At 51.3% G+C, this 19,701-nt stretch overlaps 4 protein-coding genes across 4 annotated transcripts; 1 reads left to right on the forward strand and 3 right to left on the reverse strand.

The window, feature by feature from the left end:
- Positions 1-2,453: 2,453 nt before the first annotated feature.
- Positions 2,454-3,455, reverse strand: PC9H_000657 (uncharacterized protein; the record flags this gene model as incomplete). The annotated part of the gene is made up of 1 exon (XM_036770312.1): positions 2,454-3,455. The coding sequence occupies one exon, from the start codon at positions 3,453-3,455 to the stop codon at positions 2,454-2,456; it is 1,002 nt and encodes a 333-aa protein (XP_036636157.1).
- Positions 3,456-9,508: 6,053 nt separating this feature from the next.
- PC9H_000658 (uncharacterized protein) lies at positions 9,509-11,022 on the reverse strand (the record flags this gene model as incomplete). Its single annotated transcript, XM_036770313.1, has 2 exons — positions 9,509-10,765; positions 10,813-11,022. The coding sequence occupies 2 exons, from the start codon at positions 11,020-11,022 to the stop codon at positions 9,509-9,511; spliced, it is 1,467 nt and encodes a 488-aa protein (XP_036636158.1).
- Positions 11,023-11,594: 572 nt separating this feature from the next.
- PC9H_000659 (uncharacterized protein) lies at positions 11,595-14,539 on the forward strand (the record flags this gene model as incomplete). The annotated part of the gene is made up of 6 exons (XM_036770314.1): positions 11,595-12,541; positions 12,592-12,984; positions 13,043-13,500; positions 13,554-13,731; positions 13,785-13,860; positions 13,913-14,539. The coding sequence occupies 6 exons, from the start codon at positions 11,595-11,597 to the stop codon at positions 14,537-14,539; spliced, it is 2,679 nt and encodes an 892-aa protein (XP_036636159.1).
- A 1,907-nt stretch (positions 14,540-16,446) lies between these two features.
- Positions 16,447-19,416, reverse strand: PC9H_000660 (uncharacterized protein; the record flags this gene model as incomplete). The annotated part of the gene is made up of 8 exons (XM_036770315.1): positions 16,447-16,480; positions 16,539-16,625; positions 16,686-16,812; positions 16,867-17,901; positions 17,960-18,281; positions 18,336-18,458; positions 18,518-19,048; positions 19,108-19,416. The coding sequence occupies 8 exons, from the start codon at positions 19,414-19,416 to the stop codon at positions 16,447-16,449; spliced, it is 2,568 nt and encodes an 855-aa protein (XP_036636160.1).
- Between the last annotated feature and the right edge of the window lie 285 nt (positions 19,417-19,701).

Here is a 19,701-nt window from a genome sequence, read left to right on the forward strand (position 1 = left end):
CTTTGTCGCCCCCTTGGTCTTGATAGGGGACCCGGGTTTGTGATAATCGGAGAACCGTGCAACCAGGCTGCTCACAAGCGATGCCCGATGAGAAGAGCAGCGTCTGGTGACATTGCTGGTGTTCGACATGGAACGTCAATCAGTCTGAGAATATTCCCAGTTCTATGTAAAGGCTGTCGATACATTTATTTCTAGTACGCGTATGCCAAATGTGTGTGATGCTCGCGTCGACGCTTCGAGTCCAGAACCGGCTACAACGCAATTAGCTGGGCACAAAGATCACCCTGCCCAATCGTCGACATCTGTGAACGGGTAGACTACCGCCAACCGAAAATACGAATCTGCTTTTGGTTTTCGTGCCGCCTCCTATCTTATCGCATCGGACTTGACAATAATATCTGATAATTCTGCCATTCAGTACGGATCACTTCCCCGCGAACCGCAGGCAAACGTCCAAGGCTGCCCCAGGGTATGATGCGTCCTGTGAGGGGTATATCATATGTCACTGCCTTTTGGGAACATGTCAACATCGCCACCACAGCGTGTTCAGCAGAATTTCATGCAATGGTACGATGTTTAGAACATGAGTAGATGCTGACTTCCAAAATCTCCAATCTTATCTCCAAGAACACCATCTCCGGACGTATGTTCGTCCCTCAACAACGGAAGTACGGGTCAATATGTTGCACCCATCAGCGATTTGGCGAACCCACCTTGCGTCGGGACAAACCAGCTACGCAACTACGCAAACCAGGGAGAAAGTTTCTCTTTCGGCGAATATCGGAACCAGGAGGCCATAAGGTCTCAAATGCGCATGCATCATCATCTCGGCATAACTCCAGTCCACTCTCAGCCCGCTGCGGCAGTCCACGTCCACCCTCGACCGCACGCACAGAATGCCCGTCGGCCCGGCCCACATATCCCGCTCCTCAAATTCCATGGCAATGCGGCTCAATCGCAGACTGATTTGCAAGGGCGATAGTGCCCATGTACAAACCACAACGCGTCCCATGTTTTCCGAGGACTCCCGGAGAACATAAGTCCATACTCACGACTGTTCGAGGTGAAACAGCGCCTGGACACTGATGCTTAGCAGGTAGAGCTGAGTGCTCTCCCACAGCAGGGGACTGGGTCATGTTTGAATGGGACTTTCCCTCTCAGCCCGGACTTGCGTGTACGTAGTACGTACATGCTTTCGCGCGTAGCCGTGGTGAAACGGCAACGTCGGATACGCAGCTTGCCATGGAAATCATCAAAGAGTCGACCTCTGTTCACATGAGATACTTATGTCAATTCGAATATCGGAATTCCACACACAAACATGCCAGGGTGCATCGGGTGAACCAGGTGCGTTTTGTCAAGGACATTTGACTAATGGACTGCTGCTAACGAGAAAAACGATCATAGGGGCTTTCTCGACGTTGAGCTAAAAGCCGCCCATTCCTGCATGTGCGTGCTAAATCAGACCAGGGGGTGAAGGCGTCCTGGGAAGGCTATTTGAAATGCATGGTGGGGTCAGTCAGCAGGAGCCATGCCCGGTGGGTGTTGCGGAGAAAACGTTCAAGACGTACAGTCAGCTCTTAGTGAGCTCATTAGAGAGTCATGCAAACTTCTGGTTGGATCCGTAGTACCAATGCATCTTCTCTCGTAAGTGGCTGAGGCCATCGCGGTTCAAATGCTGGCACCATGCGACACGATGCCCGAGTTCGAAATCGTAATGTGGTGCAAGGACGCACTTCCGCTCAAACATAAGCTTGTGCGCACGTCATGAACGGGTAACTGGTGCTGGTGGGATGGATCTGCTTGATATGGCCTTATCTGACGTTCGAGTCATTTCTGGCATGACATCACACTGGATTCAAGAAGTTTCGTGGAAAGTCATGTTGGATTTCAACTTCAAGCTCGGCTACTGCGTATCAACTCTACCTAACGTATGTGTGGGGGGGCAAGATAGCTACTGGGGTGTCATTGGGATAGGTCCGGTATCCCGTCTGATCAAGGGTATGCAACAATAAAAAAGCGAAAAGCGGCGGTGATGCACTATATACAAGCGAATAAATGTAGCGCGGGTGGAGGGGGTGGAAAGCGAATTGAAAACAGGAAGCGGCAAAAATGCGGGTGCAATGCGTATCACTGATGTGAATGGCGGCGGGAAAGGGGAATGGTGGGGGAAGGGCGGAGAATGCGCGAATGCGCGCCAAGGGTTGCGTCGAAAGTGGTCGTAAACGAGATGATGGTAAACATAAAGATATCCTGAAAGCGTGATTGCGACTGAAATGCATGATGGAAATGATGATGCGATGCGATATTGTCCATAGCGGTTGGAACGATGCGAGAGAGATGCGGGAGAAAGAAGCGGGTATAGGCAATGAGAATGCTCCAATGCTCGAAATAATAACTGAGCGGCACCAATTGCAGGATGACGAGAGAAAGGGATTTCGATGCTTCCTCGCTCACTGGTGAACAACTGCACTCAACCGTCTTCTGACCTTCTTCTTCGCGCGGAACACGCCTAACCGCCATCGCAGTGCGATACAAGACCACTGACGCTTCAGTGCTTGTGCGCACGTTGGTGTAAACTCCTGCTGCTGCTCTTCTTCTTCTTCTTCTGCGTCATTGTTGCCTGGGGCAAGTGTGCGAGCCTCACTTCTAGCGGACTCGATCGATCGCCTCGTTGGCGCCTCCTCTATGCTCTCTGATACTCTCTTCTCATCCCTGGACTGCGAACGGTGCCGTGGGCGACTTGCACGTAGGCGTGACACACACCGTCTGTGAAGTGGCAAGGGCTCGTCCGAGAGGGGTGAACCGTCGGAAGGCGAGTCATTCAAAGCCGTTTCGTCGGAAGAGTATGATATGGGGGAAGAGGATACCGGTGATGAGGCGTATGAATATGTGGATGTCGGGTAGTGGTATGAGGAGTAGGTGTAGATGGGTGATGTTCGTGAATACGGGTCGCGAACATAGCGCGAAGCCCGTTGAGAAAAGGGTGATGCGTACGAGTCATAGTGGTTGTTGCTGTTACTCGCGTCGTCGTCCTCATCCTCATCTAAAGCGAATTCGTCAACGTCGTCGTAGAGCGTCCCGAGCTCCCACTGTGGGCGAGCAAACGCGTGGGATGCCGAGTGGGTTGACGCGGCCCGTCGCTTTGTGGGCGAGTTCCTGGATGAGGAAGACGCGGAGGGGAAGTGTCTGAAGTCTGGGTCGTGGAGGTCGCCGTGGTGGTCGACATAGGCGGCCTTTGTGGGGGTCGTGTTCGACGGTGAGTAGGCTGGGTCGAGGAGGCGGGAGATGTCTGCGGCCCTTGAGGACGGGGAGTGCTTTGTGTGGTGGTGGTACATGTTTGAGAAGTGGTAGTGGTCAGAGTCAATGCCCATTTGCTGCTTTCTGAGGGAAGAGGGGAGACCTGAGCTTGGGGGCAACTCGGTTGAAGAGACGCTTCCCTTTATAAGGATCATTGCCCCAGCTGCATTTGTGGCCCAAATCGGGAAATAACATCCGACTGAGCCGGCTCGCTGCAGCAAACCAGTTCACGAGCCTGGTTCTTCGAGTTCTACCGGTTTCTTACCGGGGCTTGTGGTCTCAGACATTCGCCTCAATGAAGCCGCGTTGCACCGATATTCCTTTGTGTTCTTGCTTCTGCACCCATAGGGCCTCACTTATCCGATTCACGAAACAAAGATATGATAATCGCCCATCGGTCCATGATCCTATCTCACACACAAATCCGTACAGCACGGTCGACAGTCTGCAGTCCACAGCGGAATCCCGATGTTCAACATCCGAGCCCTTTCCTTTCCGTGATATAATAATGATATTATATAACAAATAAAACAACACCACGCGCCATGCCTGCGTGTTGGCCATTTCTTTTGCGCCCCCTCCTCCTCCACATGCGCCACGCTTGCGCCTCAACGTGTTTGTTTGCGCCTCTGGGCGGCGCCGGCGAGGCCACATCCCCCCACCGCGTAACTGATTCGATATCAACCGCTTTCACCGCATCCAAACTGTAGACAGAGTGTTTGATACGGTACCGCCTACCGACCGCTAACGATGCGAGTCAAGCGCATCCCAAGGCGAGGCGAGCGCTGATGGGTCCCTAGATATTCCACAAAGGCTTCCAGTATTCTACATATAGACATCGGATATGTACTCATTTGATAGAATCTCTATGGAATTCTATACGATACTGCATCCACTCTGCAGACCGCTGTTGACCACATTTCCATCACCAGCTGTAGGAGGCACGCGGAGAAATCTTATCAGTGATACAGCGGGCCACCTGATGAAACCACGCCGGAAGCATTGCTGCAACGCTGCATGCTTTGTATCTGATCAAGGGCACGCATCCACCTACTGCACCGCAGTGTACCGCACCATGTCGGGGCAACGAGATCGATGACGGGGATGTGGGGTAGAAGTGACCGTACCTGAGTAAATGTGAGATAATCTAATCAACGTTCCGGAATTAATCTAATCTAATCACGCCCAGTAAATTTCATACCGACAGCACAACGCTGTTCAACTGCTGACGCGACCTTTCGCAGATATCCTCACATTGCACATCGTTGAAAATGTCCCGAACATTGAACCGGCTCATCTGTGGCCATCGTGGTCGCAGGTGTTGTCGTTGAACATTGCGATTGCGATCACTCATATGGTAACTCCTATCATGCTACGCACAAGGGCCTGGACCCATATCCTTCAGCCAGAACACGGAACGACGACCCTCCATCCAATCGGATGTCTCCTCTATGGTTTGCTTGCAAGTCGAGTCCCAGTGGTGCTTCAAATTCCAGTCTGCGATAATCAAGAAACTGGCTGATTGGGAACTATGAAGAGTCTAGGTCGGTTTCTCCAACTCTCGGTGTAATACTCCCTGCTGATTGGCAAGTCTTCCATGCAGCCAATATGGATGGATATGGACTATCCTTCCCGCGTTGGAAACCATTTCTGGGAGCGATTTCTAGGATCCTCACCCAGACCCAAAAATATGCGCGTGCTACGATGTCGGGTACTCGGCTCCTCTCATTTGGGAACAGTTTCTGAATTTCTAGCCTTTGCTCGCATTCGCGGTTAGAGCGGCATGTATGGCCGAGGGAAGAACCGATTTCATCCAGGCTAACGGGCTTCCGAGAATAGGAGCCCACAATTGAATGTTGTCGCTATTGCTGACATGTTCGTAAGTGTCCCGGATTCAAACGTTATGTTGTTCAATGTTCAGCCATACAACATTTTGGGTTCATTGATTTATCATACTAGGTCCTGTCCACATGGTTCGTGTTATACAGCTCGCTGCCAATGTAAGTTTGCGATGGGAATTCAGCGATGATTGCAAACCGTTCAGATGTTCTTGGCAATGATTACAAACTGGCTTCCAAAGCTCCTGTCCTCTCCTTCGTTGTCGGATGGAAGAATCGGATGGGGACAACTTCCTCCCTCGGCATGCCGTATTCAATACCCCGGGTCTTATTGGGACTTCTATACTTTGCAGCCATTGGATACTCAAATGGCCGGCATCTGCCCCTCCTTGCTCGGAGCAGAAAAGCTTCATGCCTGCTTCTCGTCGAACTAAAAACTTCCAACACAACTGGTTCAGCACAAGCTGTTGGATCACCTCGTCATGTTTATCCACGGATAACGCAATGGCAAATCCTTATCGCGATACAGCTCTCCTCTTCTCCTCACGAAGACATACATGATCGGATCGAGATGGCCAGTGTCTTACTGGTTCGTTGGTTGGTCTAAGGCAAGTGTCCATCTACCAATACTTGTCTAAGTGACTTTATTGTGCCGTCAGTTCAACACGCTGGAGCAAACCCCCAAACGCAGAACCTGCCTGGTAAACCTTGTCGCCCTGCTGTGTGCTGGCTTCTAGTATTCGTGAAGTAAGTCATTAAAGTATAGTTTATTGTGTAGCTCAAGATTGTCATTTATCTTTAGCATACTCCACACGACTCTACGAAACTCCAACCCCTCCTCACTCCATCGAGACACCATCTTCCCATCCATTGACCACGGAGGTATCCCTCTCGATCGGATTGACCGGCCTTCAGACATTCCCCTCTCGTAAAGGATTGATGTTATACCCCCTTTGTTGTGTACGCATTCGATTGAGCTTAGTTCACCAGGAGTAAATTGAACTCAAAGGCAACAACTGTCTTCCGTTCGATGAAAGGCTCCGATGTTCTTTGACAGAAGAACCTGTTCTAGGGCCCTTTGTGCCCCCCGTTCGGGATGGGACGAGGAGAGGAACCATATGGTCAATGCTATCTTCCCACTCCCCGAACCACGATCGGATCGAGATACCGGTCATTTACTTGCCATAGTCGACGTCCCTCACTCCATCGATTTCGCCCTTTCATCCTCAAGGTTGGGTTGTGCTTGGCAGTGGTGCACCGTTCGGCACTCGCACCATGGGACGCACTGCTGCTTTGTGCACGAACGCCTCTGGCGTAGTGTTCATAGGATAGGCTCACATGAGTCATCGGATCGAGATAACCGGTCTTTCACTCGCCATGCTTCGATCCTTGATGCACGGTTGTATCATCATGGGTCTGGACCAGCTTCCCTACCATAGATGTCTTCACTGGGATACAAGCTACTTCTCAACATTGGGTTCAATCATGAAGCCTTTCATGCACACCAGAATTAGTTCTACAGCACACACGCTTTTTCAACCTTCCGAGTTCCAACGGACAGAGAAGTCACTTCTCCCTTTGTTGTTTATCGCAATCGCAATCACAATCGCTGATCCTATCTCTCCTGCAGAAATTAACCGGATGACGAATGCCGGCCTTTCAAGGACGCATAACACAAAGGAGTTCGTGTCTGCGTGGTTCACCGACTGAAGTCATAGGCTCATGGCGTAATTACGGTTGTAGGTTTATCACACCTCGTTTTCTTTGTACCTTCTTGACCCTTCAACTCCTTGCATGTCCTAGGATTATGACGTTCGACAAAGGCTACCCACGGATCTCACCGCGGTTTCTCAAGGGCTGCGCCACGGTCACATCTTTGTCGTCTGCAGCCCGTCAGCACCAACCCTCAATCGGCCGATAACAGCATCGTCATCTCACATTCGACAACGAGGCAGACGAAATTGGCAACGCCACGAGAATGCTCTATAATCTATATCGCTGTATTGCAAAAGTCTTTGATGGGCTCGGCCGGATACAAACATATTAAGCAGAAGACGATTCCATTGATCAAGATAAGTGGTTCGATAGAATTTTTCTTTATTGACATATTTAAACCCGCCAATCAGTGTGCCTCAACTCACCTCGTTTACAGCTTCTAGGTCAACTATATCGCCGCTGGTTGCACCTTTCGAATGACAAGAGGACCATGCTGCTTGGGCATGCAACGAAACCAGGGCAAGTATTTCACTTGTCCCAGTCACTTATTTCCAGTAGTTTCGAACGACCTAAGAATAGCTTTGTGCTGTAAATGAGACACAATGTCGTCAACACGTTTGTTCTCACCTTCCAAGCCTCCAGTGACCGCGTTCCACTTACCCCTCTGCCCAAGCAAACCTTGTGCTCCTTCGAGTCACTTCGCCACGGGCCGCCCCATCCCGCATCATCTGCTCCTCGTCCCATCTTCTCCATCCAACACGGAACAGCGTCTGTACCAACTTCCCCACAAGGCCACAGCTTATTCAGGATGCTGCCATGACTTTGATTGCCTTACCAACCCGAATGGCAAGTAAGCAGACAGGCCCGCAATTGGCTCGTAATCACCTCTTCTTTTCTCAAGGATACGACCTCATCGCACATCGGTGAATTACACGACGCGATGGTTCAGACTCTTCGCGAACTGATCTTGTGGCCCGTGAACCACCTCGATTATGAAGACATACGGAATGGATCATTGTGATGATTGTTTCTCTCGTTTGTCTAGTGTCTCCTAATCTTCGGCGAAACAGGTCATATGCCTATATCGGGTATCCTTTTCCCATGGTTTGGAACATATGGACCACCAACAGGTCTTCGAACACTGGATTTCGGAATGGACCATTTCGCCGATATGCTATGGACTCGCGCCCTACACAATAAAGGTAAATCACTAATGTTTTCCGGTACCAGGTGGCTTCCATGCTGGCAAAGCCTCTCTGGCACGTCGGAAGCAATTATTCCCTCGCATCGGGTGCACTTCGTTCATGGTAGGCATTCGCGACCTTCCATGCCTAGGCCTATTCTCGGGATTTTTCAGGCCATATACAGGCGATACCTACGAAGGACGCACTTGCATCATTCCTCCGTCTCTTAGCGGCCTCACTGCGCAAGAATTCTCTCTCGGAAAAGTTGTAACAACTCGGCGACCTTCCTTGTGCCCTTCGCACCGATAGTTACAAGCGACGTGTGTCGTTTCTACCTCATTGCACGTCACACTGGCGAGATATCAATGTTCAACTGCATGCCATGTTCAAGGGTGCGAATTTATTTGATATAAATTACGAAATAATTGTCCTGCAGGCAGTTTCCAACAAAATCGTTGCAGACATCGTGCTTCCCCGACCTGTTAGCGGTGTCATCTGACCCATCCTATTGGTGGCGTCCAGTACCATAACAGCTGCGCTTGATGAAAATGTATAGTTCGCGAACGAGAAGACGAGGTCTATTTCCGTTTGTGGCCTTCGGGAACCAATGCCGCGCCAGCCTACGCGTTCCACTGGAACCAAAACATAATATACAGGCGTGTTCACAGCACGGTCGCGCTGTATATGTTCCCGTGTATACATATTCTCCCTAGCTTCGATCTGTTTTACGCGTTCACCGCCCCATTCCTGGCGAAACCGGCATTTTGCCCGGTATTTACTGCTATAGCAACATTTATTGTGCGTGTAGGGTGCCCACGAGTGAATTCCCTGCAAGGGCAAGGGCGCTGCGACGCAAACCGCCTTCGCGGGCGAGCCCCAGTGGCATATTAACTGAGCCGGGGCTCTAGATAGTACGAGCTACTGCGGTGGTACGTACTCCGAAGATGCTATAAAAGCTCACTGATACATTGGGGCTGAAGCCCTTGGCAGGCAAACACCTATCTGCCCATCATGGAGGGCGTAGCATCGCCCCATGCTGCGAACAGATGAAAGAAGTCAGCGCGCGCGAGGTAGCCCACATGATCGGCTTCAAGCTTCAGTTAGAGCCAAGCAATTATAGCCTTTGACTCATTAGCTGGGGTATCGGATTCACCGCCCTCCTCGATGCAAGGTAGGTCCGGATGAAATTGGGGAAAACGAACTGGTTCTTCGATATGGGGAACGTTTGGGAACTTTGGCAGTGCTGATAAGACCACCCTCAGCTGGACAGTGGGCACCATGCATCTTAGCGGTGTTAGAGCGAGCACTTTCACTGCGCGTCCAGTGAGTCTACATGCCACGAACGTGCGGACACACAAGTTATGGTATGCCAAGCTGCCGACTCTTCCAGAAGCTCAGTCAATGAGTGGAAGTAATGCATTGATGTAGATAGGCTCCTGAGGTGATACATATTGTACTATTCGGCTAAGATCAAGATTCTTCGCTCTGGTGTATCATCCTTTTGACAAGATCCCATAGTCTCGAATGTACACGATCTTCCGTGTGCGAATAAAGCAGGCAGGCTTTAGGAAGGATGGATTCCAAGAAGTGAGCTACTGAACGGGGATCCGTGATGGGTGACCGTCCAACGGAGAATATGCTGAGATTTGCGAGCGTCGCATCGTCGCTTATGCGGGGCATCGTGGTACATGCATTCACGTACATCCCTAGCACGTCTAATTTAGGACAGAGTGATACCAATGTCACTAGGGCAGACATGGTCAAGTTGGGGACGCTCGATATCCTGGGGCTGTCATTGAGGTAGAGGACCTCTATTGAGGGTAGTGCTTTCGCAATTTCGGTGATGTGCCTCAAGTCGAGGTCTAACTGTAGCGGGTGGGTGAGCTCGAGCTGCGTCAGCCCGGATAGACGCGTAATTGGGCGCAACTCGAGGAAGGTCATTCGTTGCAAGGCCGCTGGATACTGTTCGGCGTCGTTGCCTTGGACGGAAAGTGATTCCAGCTCAGGGTAGTTGGAGCAAATGACGTCGATAAACCGAGCGTAACTGTGAACGGACTCCTCCCCCCAGTAGCATTTCAATGTGAACGACACAAGGTGGCGAGGCCTGTGTGTTTGCGATAGTAACAAAGCGGCGCGAGCAAACGGCACGGCGATGTCCAGCTGCTTGAGGCTAGGGAAGCTATGTGGGTCCAAAGAAGTAGAAAAAACATCCCAAGTTGTGGCATGGGCGCGGTGAATTATTGTTGAAACGAGACATTCGAGCACGGGGTGCCAGGCAAGAGCGTCCGCAATTTGTGACACTAACCAATCACCTGGAAGCCAAAGCGTTTTCAAGGCAGGTAGGCCCTGGAGGACAGACGCCAAGTCAGAGTGGGAGACTTCTTTTGGTATGAGAAGGTAACCGAGATTCAAGGTTTCCAAATGACGCGTCTGAAGTGGGAGATGAAGGAGTGCGGTCTTGGTATGGGGGCAATCGCCGGCGTTGACACTTGATTGTAAGACGAGTGACTTTAACTTCGCATGGGTGAATAGATGAACGTTTCCCAGGTCGTCATCGAAGTCCAAAGTTTCTAGGTTAGGGAAGAGTTCGGTGCGGGACCGAATGGATGCAATATGTTGAAAGATGGATGGGTGGTAGGAATCCCATGATACCTCCAGGTGGTGGATCCTCCAAGCGTAGTGGTTGAAGCGGCTCCAATCCGCAGGCTCGGGGCAACGAACAAAGATCTATTTCAAAATGAGTTTCTGCCCACCCTTAGTAATGACCACATTACCAAGTCGCCTATGGCACGGCGAGTTGTAGGTCCCAAAAGCTCAAGAACTACGTCAAACATTACGCTTCGCCATAAGACAGCCAAAGCCTCATTTGACCAATTCTTGCAGACACGGGCGTTCGTGCAGTTGTCCTCTGGCTCTGAGAATTGAAAGATTCTCAGCAGGAGCTCTGGAATTTGCAGAGCTCGGGGTTGGCTTAGGAATGCCATCGTCTGTGAGGGTGGAAGCTGGTTAGGGCCAACCGAGTACCGCAATGTTTTATATCAGCGCACCATTCATTTGTTGGATTTACATAAAGAGCGAGGCCAGGCGCCGTTGCCGGCACGATGTAAGGAAGGCTTGAGAAAGGCCCCATACTGTATTGTCTGGAACACACGGTACATATCAGGAAGAAAGGAAGGTGCCTTCTAGCCGTCCGGTCCTTCAAAGGAGGAAAAGGTGAACGTTAACCTTTGACTGTTCATATGTTGAAGGCGATCAAGTTCGAATCGAAGTCAGCGAGAAGCTAAAGGGTGCAGAAGTGATGGCAACGCCTTACGTAATCGGGCGCTTCCACAACTTTACCACGGCCTTGCGCGTCCAACCAGTCTGGATAAGGGGGTCACTTTTCTGACTCTGCTTACCGCCCTGGACGTATCCTCAAGTCCTCCCTCTGCTTTGCCCGCAGCGGCCTACCGCGTCGAAGTCGATGGCGGCCTCCTTTGCGGCATATGCATCCCAATTTCTGAACCGGCAGCAACAGAATGCGGGGACTTCTAGCTTATCATCATCCAGTCAACCAATGTTCTTCTCTTTCACCACCGACAATGGGTCGCGCGGGGGACATAGCCCAGACGATTCTGACCTCGACGACAGCGACGACCCCCATCTGCGGTTAAGCAATGCTAGTAGGCTTGAACAAGGTCGTTACTCCGCCCGGCGGCTACCCATGGACGACGACGACGACGACCCTTACCTACGACTGGACGAGGATGATGGACCACAGAGATTCAATCCTCGTAACACGCACAGCTCGAGATACAATGCGCAGAACGTCCCCTTGATCTCGTCAGAAATAGACGATTCGCGGCGGGAGGGTTCAGAAACGAGGGGTTGGCTTGCACACCAAGCTTCTCCCTTGCGGCGTGCTCGCTCTCCGTCACCATCCCCTTCGGGTTCGTCCTCCTCCTCGAGTAGCCCCCCTCCAGACATATTCTCTACCCCGAATAACCGTCCGAAACTCTCATCACCTCGTTCTCATCAACCACCGCTTCCTCCTCCGACCTCGCGTAACCCAATATCTCTGTCGCTGACCGAGTCCCTTCTTCCCAGAGACGGCGTATCACGACCCGTTCATGTCTTCTCTTTACCCGATCCCCGACATACTCCTCGCTCTCGTCGTAAATACCATGACTCTATATGGACAGCTCTATGGTTGACGGGGGTAACTATTTGTCTAGTGGCATCACTCATCACCCTCATATTCACTCGCAAACCTCCCAAACGCGCTCATCTAATTCTACCATACACAACGCTTCTCCATACAGTGCCACTGCTCACCATCTTAACCGTTCTGAGTGCCTGCGCAGCATACCTTCACATATGGTTACTCAAAGTTTTCGTAAAGCCAGTAATGATAGCAACATCAATGTTTGTTCCTGCAACATTGTTCATATCAGCCATCTGTGCCTTCGTCGGTAGTTTCATGTGGGATGGTGACACAGAGCCTACTTGGGGAGAGACCGTGGGGTAAATGACCATGTTCTACGTTTGCCGCCATAGCTGACACAATCTCCTAGGCTGCGCTTGTTCGCATTAGTCCCTTTGCTCCTTTCATTGTTCACTGCCCGTAGACTCCTACATCTACCGCAGATCCTCCACATGGCATCATCAACGCTGGACTTATCGACGAAATTGTTGACGGAGAACCCTTTCCTACTCGCTCTTTCGCCGGCCATCCTCTTATGTGCTTCAATCATCAGCATCCCGTTTCTTACTCTGGTCTTCCGCCTGCTGCTCATCGGTTACACCACAGGCGATCAAGTCCACGGGTCGCTAGAATGGCATGTCAGAGGTTGGGCCAACTGGGCGATCGTGTTCACCGTTTGTATTTGGTTGTGGACTTGGGGGGTTGCGAGAGGAATTTTGAAGATGACATGTGCTGGTGTAATTGGCTCATGGTACTTCGCTGAGTATGTTTCGCAGCCAACGTCATTTGCAGATCCGTGGCTAACTAAACTTCTACCAAAGTCCTGTCGCGCCCCCTCCCTCTCCCACATCTACCCACACCATACACGCAGCTATAGTTCGGTCGACGCAACCTTCGCTTGGGTCTATCGCCCTTGCTGCACTAGTACTCACAGTCATACGATTACTCACCCTTACTGCCGTTTTCCTGCACAATTTACCCACCTATGTTGCCCGCTTCACGTCCTCCTTCACGACCTTTTTACCTGCCGCCATCGGTATCCCTATACGAACCGTCTTGCTTGGCGCTGGTACAAGCGTCTTAAGAGCGTCGCTCTTGCAAGGGATTGCTTGGTGCATCGGTACCGTTGAGTCGATAACAAGCGCTTTCAGCCGGTATGCGCTGATATATGGAGGCTTGACTGGCGACGCGTTCATGGACAGTGCGAGGAGAGCCCAGGCGTTGACACGGAGCGTAGAACAGAGGGCGCAAACGGGAAGAAGAAAGTTTAAAAGCGAACGTGAGTCCGTCGGACTGACAACTCTTCTCAGGTTCTGATCGGAAATCGTTTAGCACCAATGGCACTCTTGACGATCGCCCCGTTAACATTGACGTTCCCATTCGCCCTTATCACGTATCTCTTTGTCGCACACACGCTAGGGGCACCTGATCAAGCTCTCGGTGCGGCTATCTTGGCGGGCGGTGTGACTGCACTTGTTGGAATGTTCTCCGTGGGCTTAGTTGAGGATACGTGAGTACTTGGTTTCCAAGCCCTCCGTCCCTGTGTGTTAACGTACCTCACAGGGTGGACACACTGTATATCTGCTATTGCATCGATAAGGACCTTGGGGAACGGAGACGGAAGGAAGTCTTTTCTGCTGTGAGTATTCGATAACGAGTATCTGCCTTTCCAAATACCGATTTCTTCACAGTTCGAGTACGAATCTCGTGCTCCGGTCCCCCCCGCTCCACAACCAGATGCTTCCCGCCCTATGCCTCGTCCTCCAGTTCAACACCAGCGTCAGCCCTCATATGCCCAAGCTCGTCAGCCATTACCCCAGCCATCACCACACTCTCATTCCCCGCCACTAGTGATGCCATCGTCTCCGCTAATTAATCCCATCGAGTCTCCCCAGCCTTCTCACCGACCACGAACTCCCTCTCAGCTCCCAGCTCCGGCTGCAGTTGAAGAAGATGACGACATTAATCCCTTCGAACCGAGTTACTTGGAAGATAACACGGTGGTGCAGCCGGCGCGTGCTAGCTCACCACGTCCGCCAGTGCGGTCTCCCACCCAACCCTCATTTGGCGCACAGTCCTCCGCTGGCTCCAGCGCTTCCGCGAGTAGGAGTCACTCACGGAACAATTCGCTATCCCGGTCGCTAATTCAGTCCCGGGCGGCAGTCGCTGCTGAGCTTGACAAGAAGCCTGTGATCAGGCCATTCTCCCCCGTTTCCTCCCCGCTTGCTGGATCTGCCACTCGTGGACCAGAGGCCAGTAGGCAATCTGATAACGGCAGTGATGGCTCACAATTCTTCCCTGGGTCGGGATTCTTCTAATTATACTGCACAATGGCACTTTCTTGTACCGTGACGATGACGATGTTAATAGATGTCGTGCTATGATCTTGACAATCTCGATAGAACGAGGTTACCTTCAGTTCGTAACTTCAAATGCGCAAATACACACTGGTATCCCTCACTGTATTTACCATCTACATTTCACTGTATCTACTTACGCTATATAATTCTTTGCATTGATGGCACGAAACGAAACCTTCTGTGCGATCGATCCCCGAGGAATGACGGGGGACAGCGCGCCAAGGAACGGAGCCAATGTCGGCCAAAGGTTGTTGCTCGAATCATGCGATGTTTGAGCGTAGAGAAGCCTGGTCAATGAACTGAATTGGCTTCTCTGAGCCTCCAAGGACAGTCCTAACCCTGTACTTCTATGAAAGCTCCTATGGACCACCCCTCTGGTCACAGGGACTTCCATCAGGACCATTGCCTTCTTATTCAAGTTCTTTGTCCGAAAGCAGACGGTTGTAAGGTAACGGGCCCCTCAAGGACCAAAAACCGCTATATCCTCGCAATAACTTCTGATGAATCTCAAAGATGATACGGACCGTGAACGGGCATTCTCGATCTATTCTCCTAGACATCTACCGTGCCCGTCACATAGGTGACATCGAAGTTATTTCTTTTAGTTCTGGCAGTTAATTGTCGAGATCCAGAGGTCGGACAGTGGCGTGCCAGGTAAGCTTAGGGTGCGCAAGTCAATTCAACAGGACGTCGACGAGGGGTGTATAATTCTGAGAGGGCATTTGCTCAACAACGTACGACCCAACGACTACTAAATCGTAGGTGATTGGTGCCTTGAGCCCCTACAACACACTCTAACTCCTCCGCCGTACGAAGTTACACTTAATCATTACACGTACCGCCCTGGTAGCATGCTCGCGTCCCACACTTCATCATTGCGACGAAGAAGGATTGATTTCGCTTTGGCGGACTGAACCATTTAGTTTTGCTAACCAAACTAGTAGTAGGTTCTTACTTCATCCACGCCGTAAGGGGTTTTGTGGGCTAATCCTTATGAATGAAGAGTCATGCCGAAGCCATATGCGCCATATGTACGCGCTCGCCGGACTGGATGAGAGTCCATCATAAAGAGACTCCCCCAGGAGGAAGATCAGCCACACTACAAAGAAGCTCTGGCTGACAGGCCAAGTATATTCTCACCTACCGACTATGCGAGATGCCCGTAGAACAGATCTCGAAGCCATACCAAAGCCATTCGTCCAATGACTCGCTCTACCATATCCCACCGTAGAGGGGGACACGAGAACTCTCTTGGGCTGACCAGGGCATCCTGCCGCATATCATCTAGCAAGGCAGCTCGCTGGCAACTTGAAGACGAAAGAGCTGACAACAGAGATCCGGTGGCTGGGATTGAGCTCTGTCATATCAAAAAGTACCACGGGACCTGGCAACAGATAGCAACGCGAACTCCCATCCTCTCGTCCTACTACTCCCCAACCACGCTCTCGCCGCTGCATATCAGCGCACAATGACCCCGCCTAAGACATTTAGCCACTCACCCTCACGGTTAGTATCACAAGCAAATTGCCCTTGAGAATCCGGTACAACAAGGGTAAGTCGAACCAACTTGGCGGCGGGGTGGCTGAGTACAAATACAATCATGTACTTCTCCATCCAAGAAGTAAACCTTATAATCGGTACCCAACGCGGGTTGACCCTTGCGTTCAACATATACCACGCGGGAACGTTCGTAAACCCCTTCACAACCTCGTGTGTAGATATGCACATCAGGTAATGGTTTATGCCAGCATACGAGCCAGTGTGCGAGCCGCAGTGTAGAGCTCCGGTAATTCTTCTAAAGTTGCATTGAATTCCGATTGGTGGGGCGTTGATACATATGATATTGCATATTAAATATATACTCGTCAAGGGATGAAGATGCGGGAGTAGCCTTCCACTCTGAGACGAATCGTGTGAGTGAACAATAACGATTACTGATAATGGTTTCATAACTTACGTTCTGCGACAGCACGGACATCGATGTTTCGAAGCAGCCGACCGCGACGCCATGCTTTCCCTGCAGTCGTCACACATGGCCAAGCATCTAACAAGGAAATCAGAACGGGGGAAGCAAACAAGGAGTACAAGGAATGTGCAGACGTACCGGCACGGCCAGCAAATTATTTGTCGGGGTTCGACGGTACATATAACACAGTTTCTTCGCGAATCGTCGGTATCTGGCGGAGGGCGATTGTTCAACCGACTCGTTGGTGTTGGAGGATCGGAGGGAGCTGAGAACGAGTGTTACGAGAATGGACCAGATACAAGATTGGTTTGGAACTTACAACCAACGCCGCGAACCAAATTGGTATACGCTCGCCTTGTAAGGGGACTCGAACCAGCATGAGTCATATGTGCGAGCAGCACTGGTGCTGTTTCAGCCGAGGTAGACGTTACCGGCGACGATTCGCGTTCAGACGCTGCAGGCGGTAAAGGGCTGCTCTTTCGTTGACCAAAAGGATGCTGAAGCGCTGCCCAATCTGAGTAAAGCGACATGGTTTCTAGTCCGGGGTCCACAGAACCTTCCCTCGAAAACGGGTCTTCGAGTTCATTGCTTTCTGGTTCACCTTCTGATATCATGCCATCGTCGGATGATCCTTCCCATTCAGCGTCGTCGTCGTCTTCAACATCCCCTCTCAAGAATTGCGCGTAAACATCCGACTCCCATGTATCGAAGTCTTCAGTTATGGCAGCATGTCGCGATTGACGTAAATCAGAACCTTCCGATACACCCATATCCGAGCGTTGGTCGCGAGGTGTTGATCTCGTCACTTTCCTGCGCCGTACCATCGCCCATGCCAACAAAACGCTACCCTTCACTACATCCCAAACACCTCGCACAAACCGTAGCAGCTCTGCGTACCATCGCCAATCACCCCCAACGCCACCAGCTCCCAGGCCTATCCCCGGCACCCACCAGGATGATGGTTCAGAACCAGATGTAGGGCCTGATCCGGGAGCGCTGTGAACGGATCGTATTTCGTTAGAAAGTCCACGATGCGTGTCTATTCGTGAGCGATCTTGTCGCGCAGTACCAACGCGTCTCCGTCGCAAACCTTCCAATTTGTGTGTTGGTCCGTCGTTCTTGCTGGTCCCGGGTTGCATCCAGACCACACCCATCCTACCGAGTCCCACGCTGCCGTAATTTTCGCTTTCAACTGTCCCATTGGCGGCAACCGCGCGTGCATGTACCCCGGAAACTTCATTTCCCAATCCTCTCAAACCTGTAGCTTCAAGGGACGCAGTGCCCACTCGAAGTAATAATACACTGAAGTCTTCTTCCCATGGCGGGCTCCAAGACCATCCTCCATTTGAAGATCCTGGTGAGAGGAAGAGTTGAGTGGACATCGCAAGTGTAGTGAGTTTGGGAGCACCCACCCAAACCCGAATTGAGGCCTAGCCCAACAAGAGGGCGGTCGATGTGCCCAGTCAGAAGAAGTTGGGTTATCGCATTAAGGGTGATAGTAAGCAGGCTAGTCGCCAACAAGAGACTCTCAAAGATATTCGGAATGTAGTTCAAGAGAGGGTACGAAGTGATTGACGGCGGTGTAGAGGTCTTGTCTGGCGGAGAGAACGGCGAAGGGTGCGACCATAGAGTTAGATGGAAATGCGTGAGTGACAGGCAAGACGATAACGCCGTCGGGAGCAGTCGATGGTGTGCCCAACGTTTATTAATGGAAAGGATGTGGAATATGGTAAGCTGCGCAAGCTAGTGGGTCACATTTACATTGGCTTCGAATGATCCCCAACTCACCTGCAGCAGTGGTATGGCAATAGTCACAACTACATGCTTGTCTGGTCGTGACGGTAGGCCATCGTATTTGTTCACATGGGTGATCGGGGACGAATAAATGTGAAGCAAAAACGCGTAGCCAACCTGTCCATGAACCAATTAAGTAGATGCACATGGTGCTGTAGGAAGAAGTCGGAACTCACCAGATTGAAAGGGGACGTGTTTGCGTTCATATGTGCAGTAAGACCGACTCCAGCACCGTCTAACCCTTTGACCAGAGCTTCAACACAGAAGGCAGCACATACCGAACAGAACGTCCGCCAGCATATGGTCTCCATTTCCATGGCACTACTCCACACTACCAAATTTTGTACCCACAACCAGCTGTTGAAGTCAAATATAGCCTGCCAGCCCGTGGTACCGGCCGGTGGTTGTTTAATTTCACCGTTGTGCGGCAAATTGAGCACATCAGCGGTCTGCAAGAGGACAAGGGTCCAGAGCAAGAGCATTCTCAACAGAACATATAGCGAGGGGAGATGTGCGGCTAGTCGAGTAGACGTGCGAGATAGATCCAAAGGCAAGACGCGAGAATATATGCGACGCAGCATATAGTGACCATACGAGATATTAGAGTCGCCGTGTTGATGGTCATTATGACGGCCTCGATGAAGTTGGTGCAGTTCAGAAGAACGAGGTGGAACGACGACATTTTGTATACGGTGCAATAAGATCGCCTGGATCGCGTCAGCAAAATCACAACCAATGTGAACTGCAGTTCAAGCGCAGAACGCACCATTACGAGGAGCCCAGCGGCGTAGCCGGAGGTGAAGAAACCCCACGGTCCAGGAAATGGCTGGAAGTCCGGGCGTTGTCGGACCAGCATCTGCTGCTTGTTCACCGACGGCAGGGGTGTCGCGCTCATCGCCTCCTGCAGCGAGGTGAATGTACTGGATGTAATGACATCGTCGGCATTGTGTGGCAAGGCGAGCACGCCGTCCATCTTCCGCATCCTGGCGAGAAGACGAGACGGAAAAGTGAGAATAGAGGATATGTTAAGAGAAAGTGTGAGATTGTATGAAGACGGTGAGATGTTCGTGATCATGGTGGTCAATGACCAACATTTCCCAGCGTGCCACTCTGCCGACCCGTCACGGTGTCATCGGGATCTTATCAGACACGATAACGTGACTTCGACGTTCTCCTGAGCCCCCGATATACTCCTGAACTTGATGTTGTCGGGATCCATCGACGGAGACTCGTCGTTCTCAGTATTTTATGATATGCACATCCATGATATCACAAATCCGAATGACGCTGCGAATGTCAGCCCCCGGTGTCACCCATGGGAAGGAATGCAAGCCAATCTAAACCGTTTTAGAACCAGGCG

Source organism: Pleurotus ostreatus, assembly GCF_014466165.1.
Source record: "Pleurotus ostreatus strain PC9 chromosome Unknown scaffold_1, whole genome shotgun sequence".
NCBI classification, from domain to species: Eukaryota; Fungi; Basidiomycota; class Agaricomycetes; order Agaricales; family Pleurotaceae; genus Pleurotus; species Pleurotus ostreatus.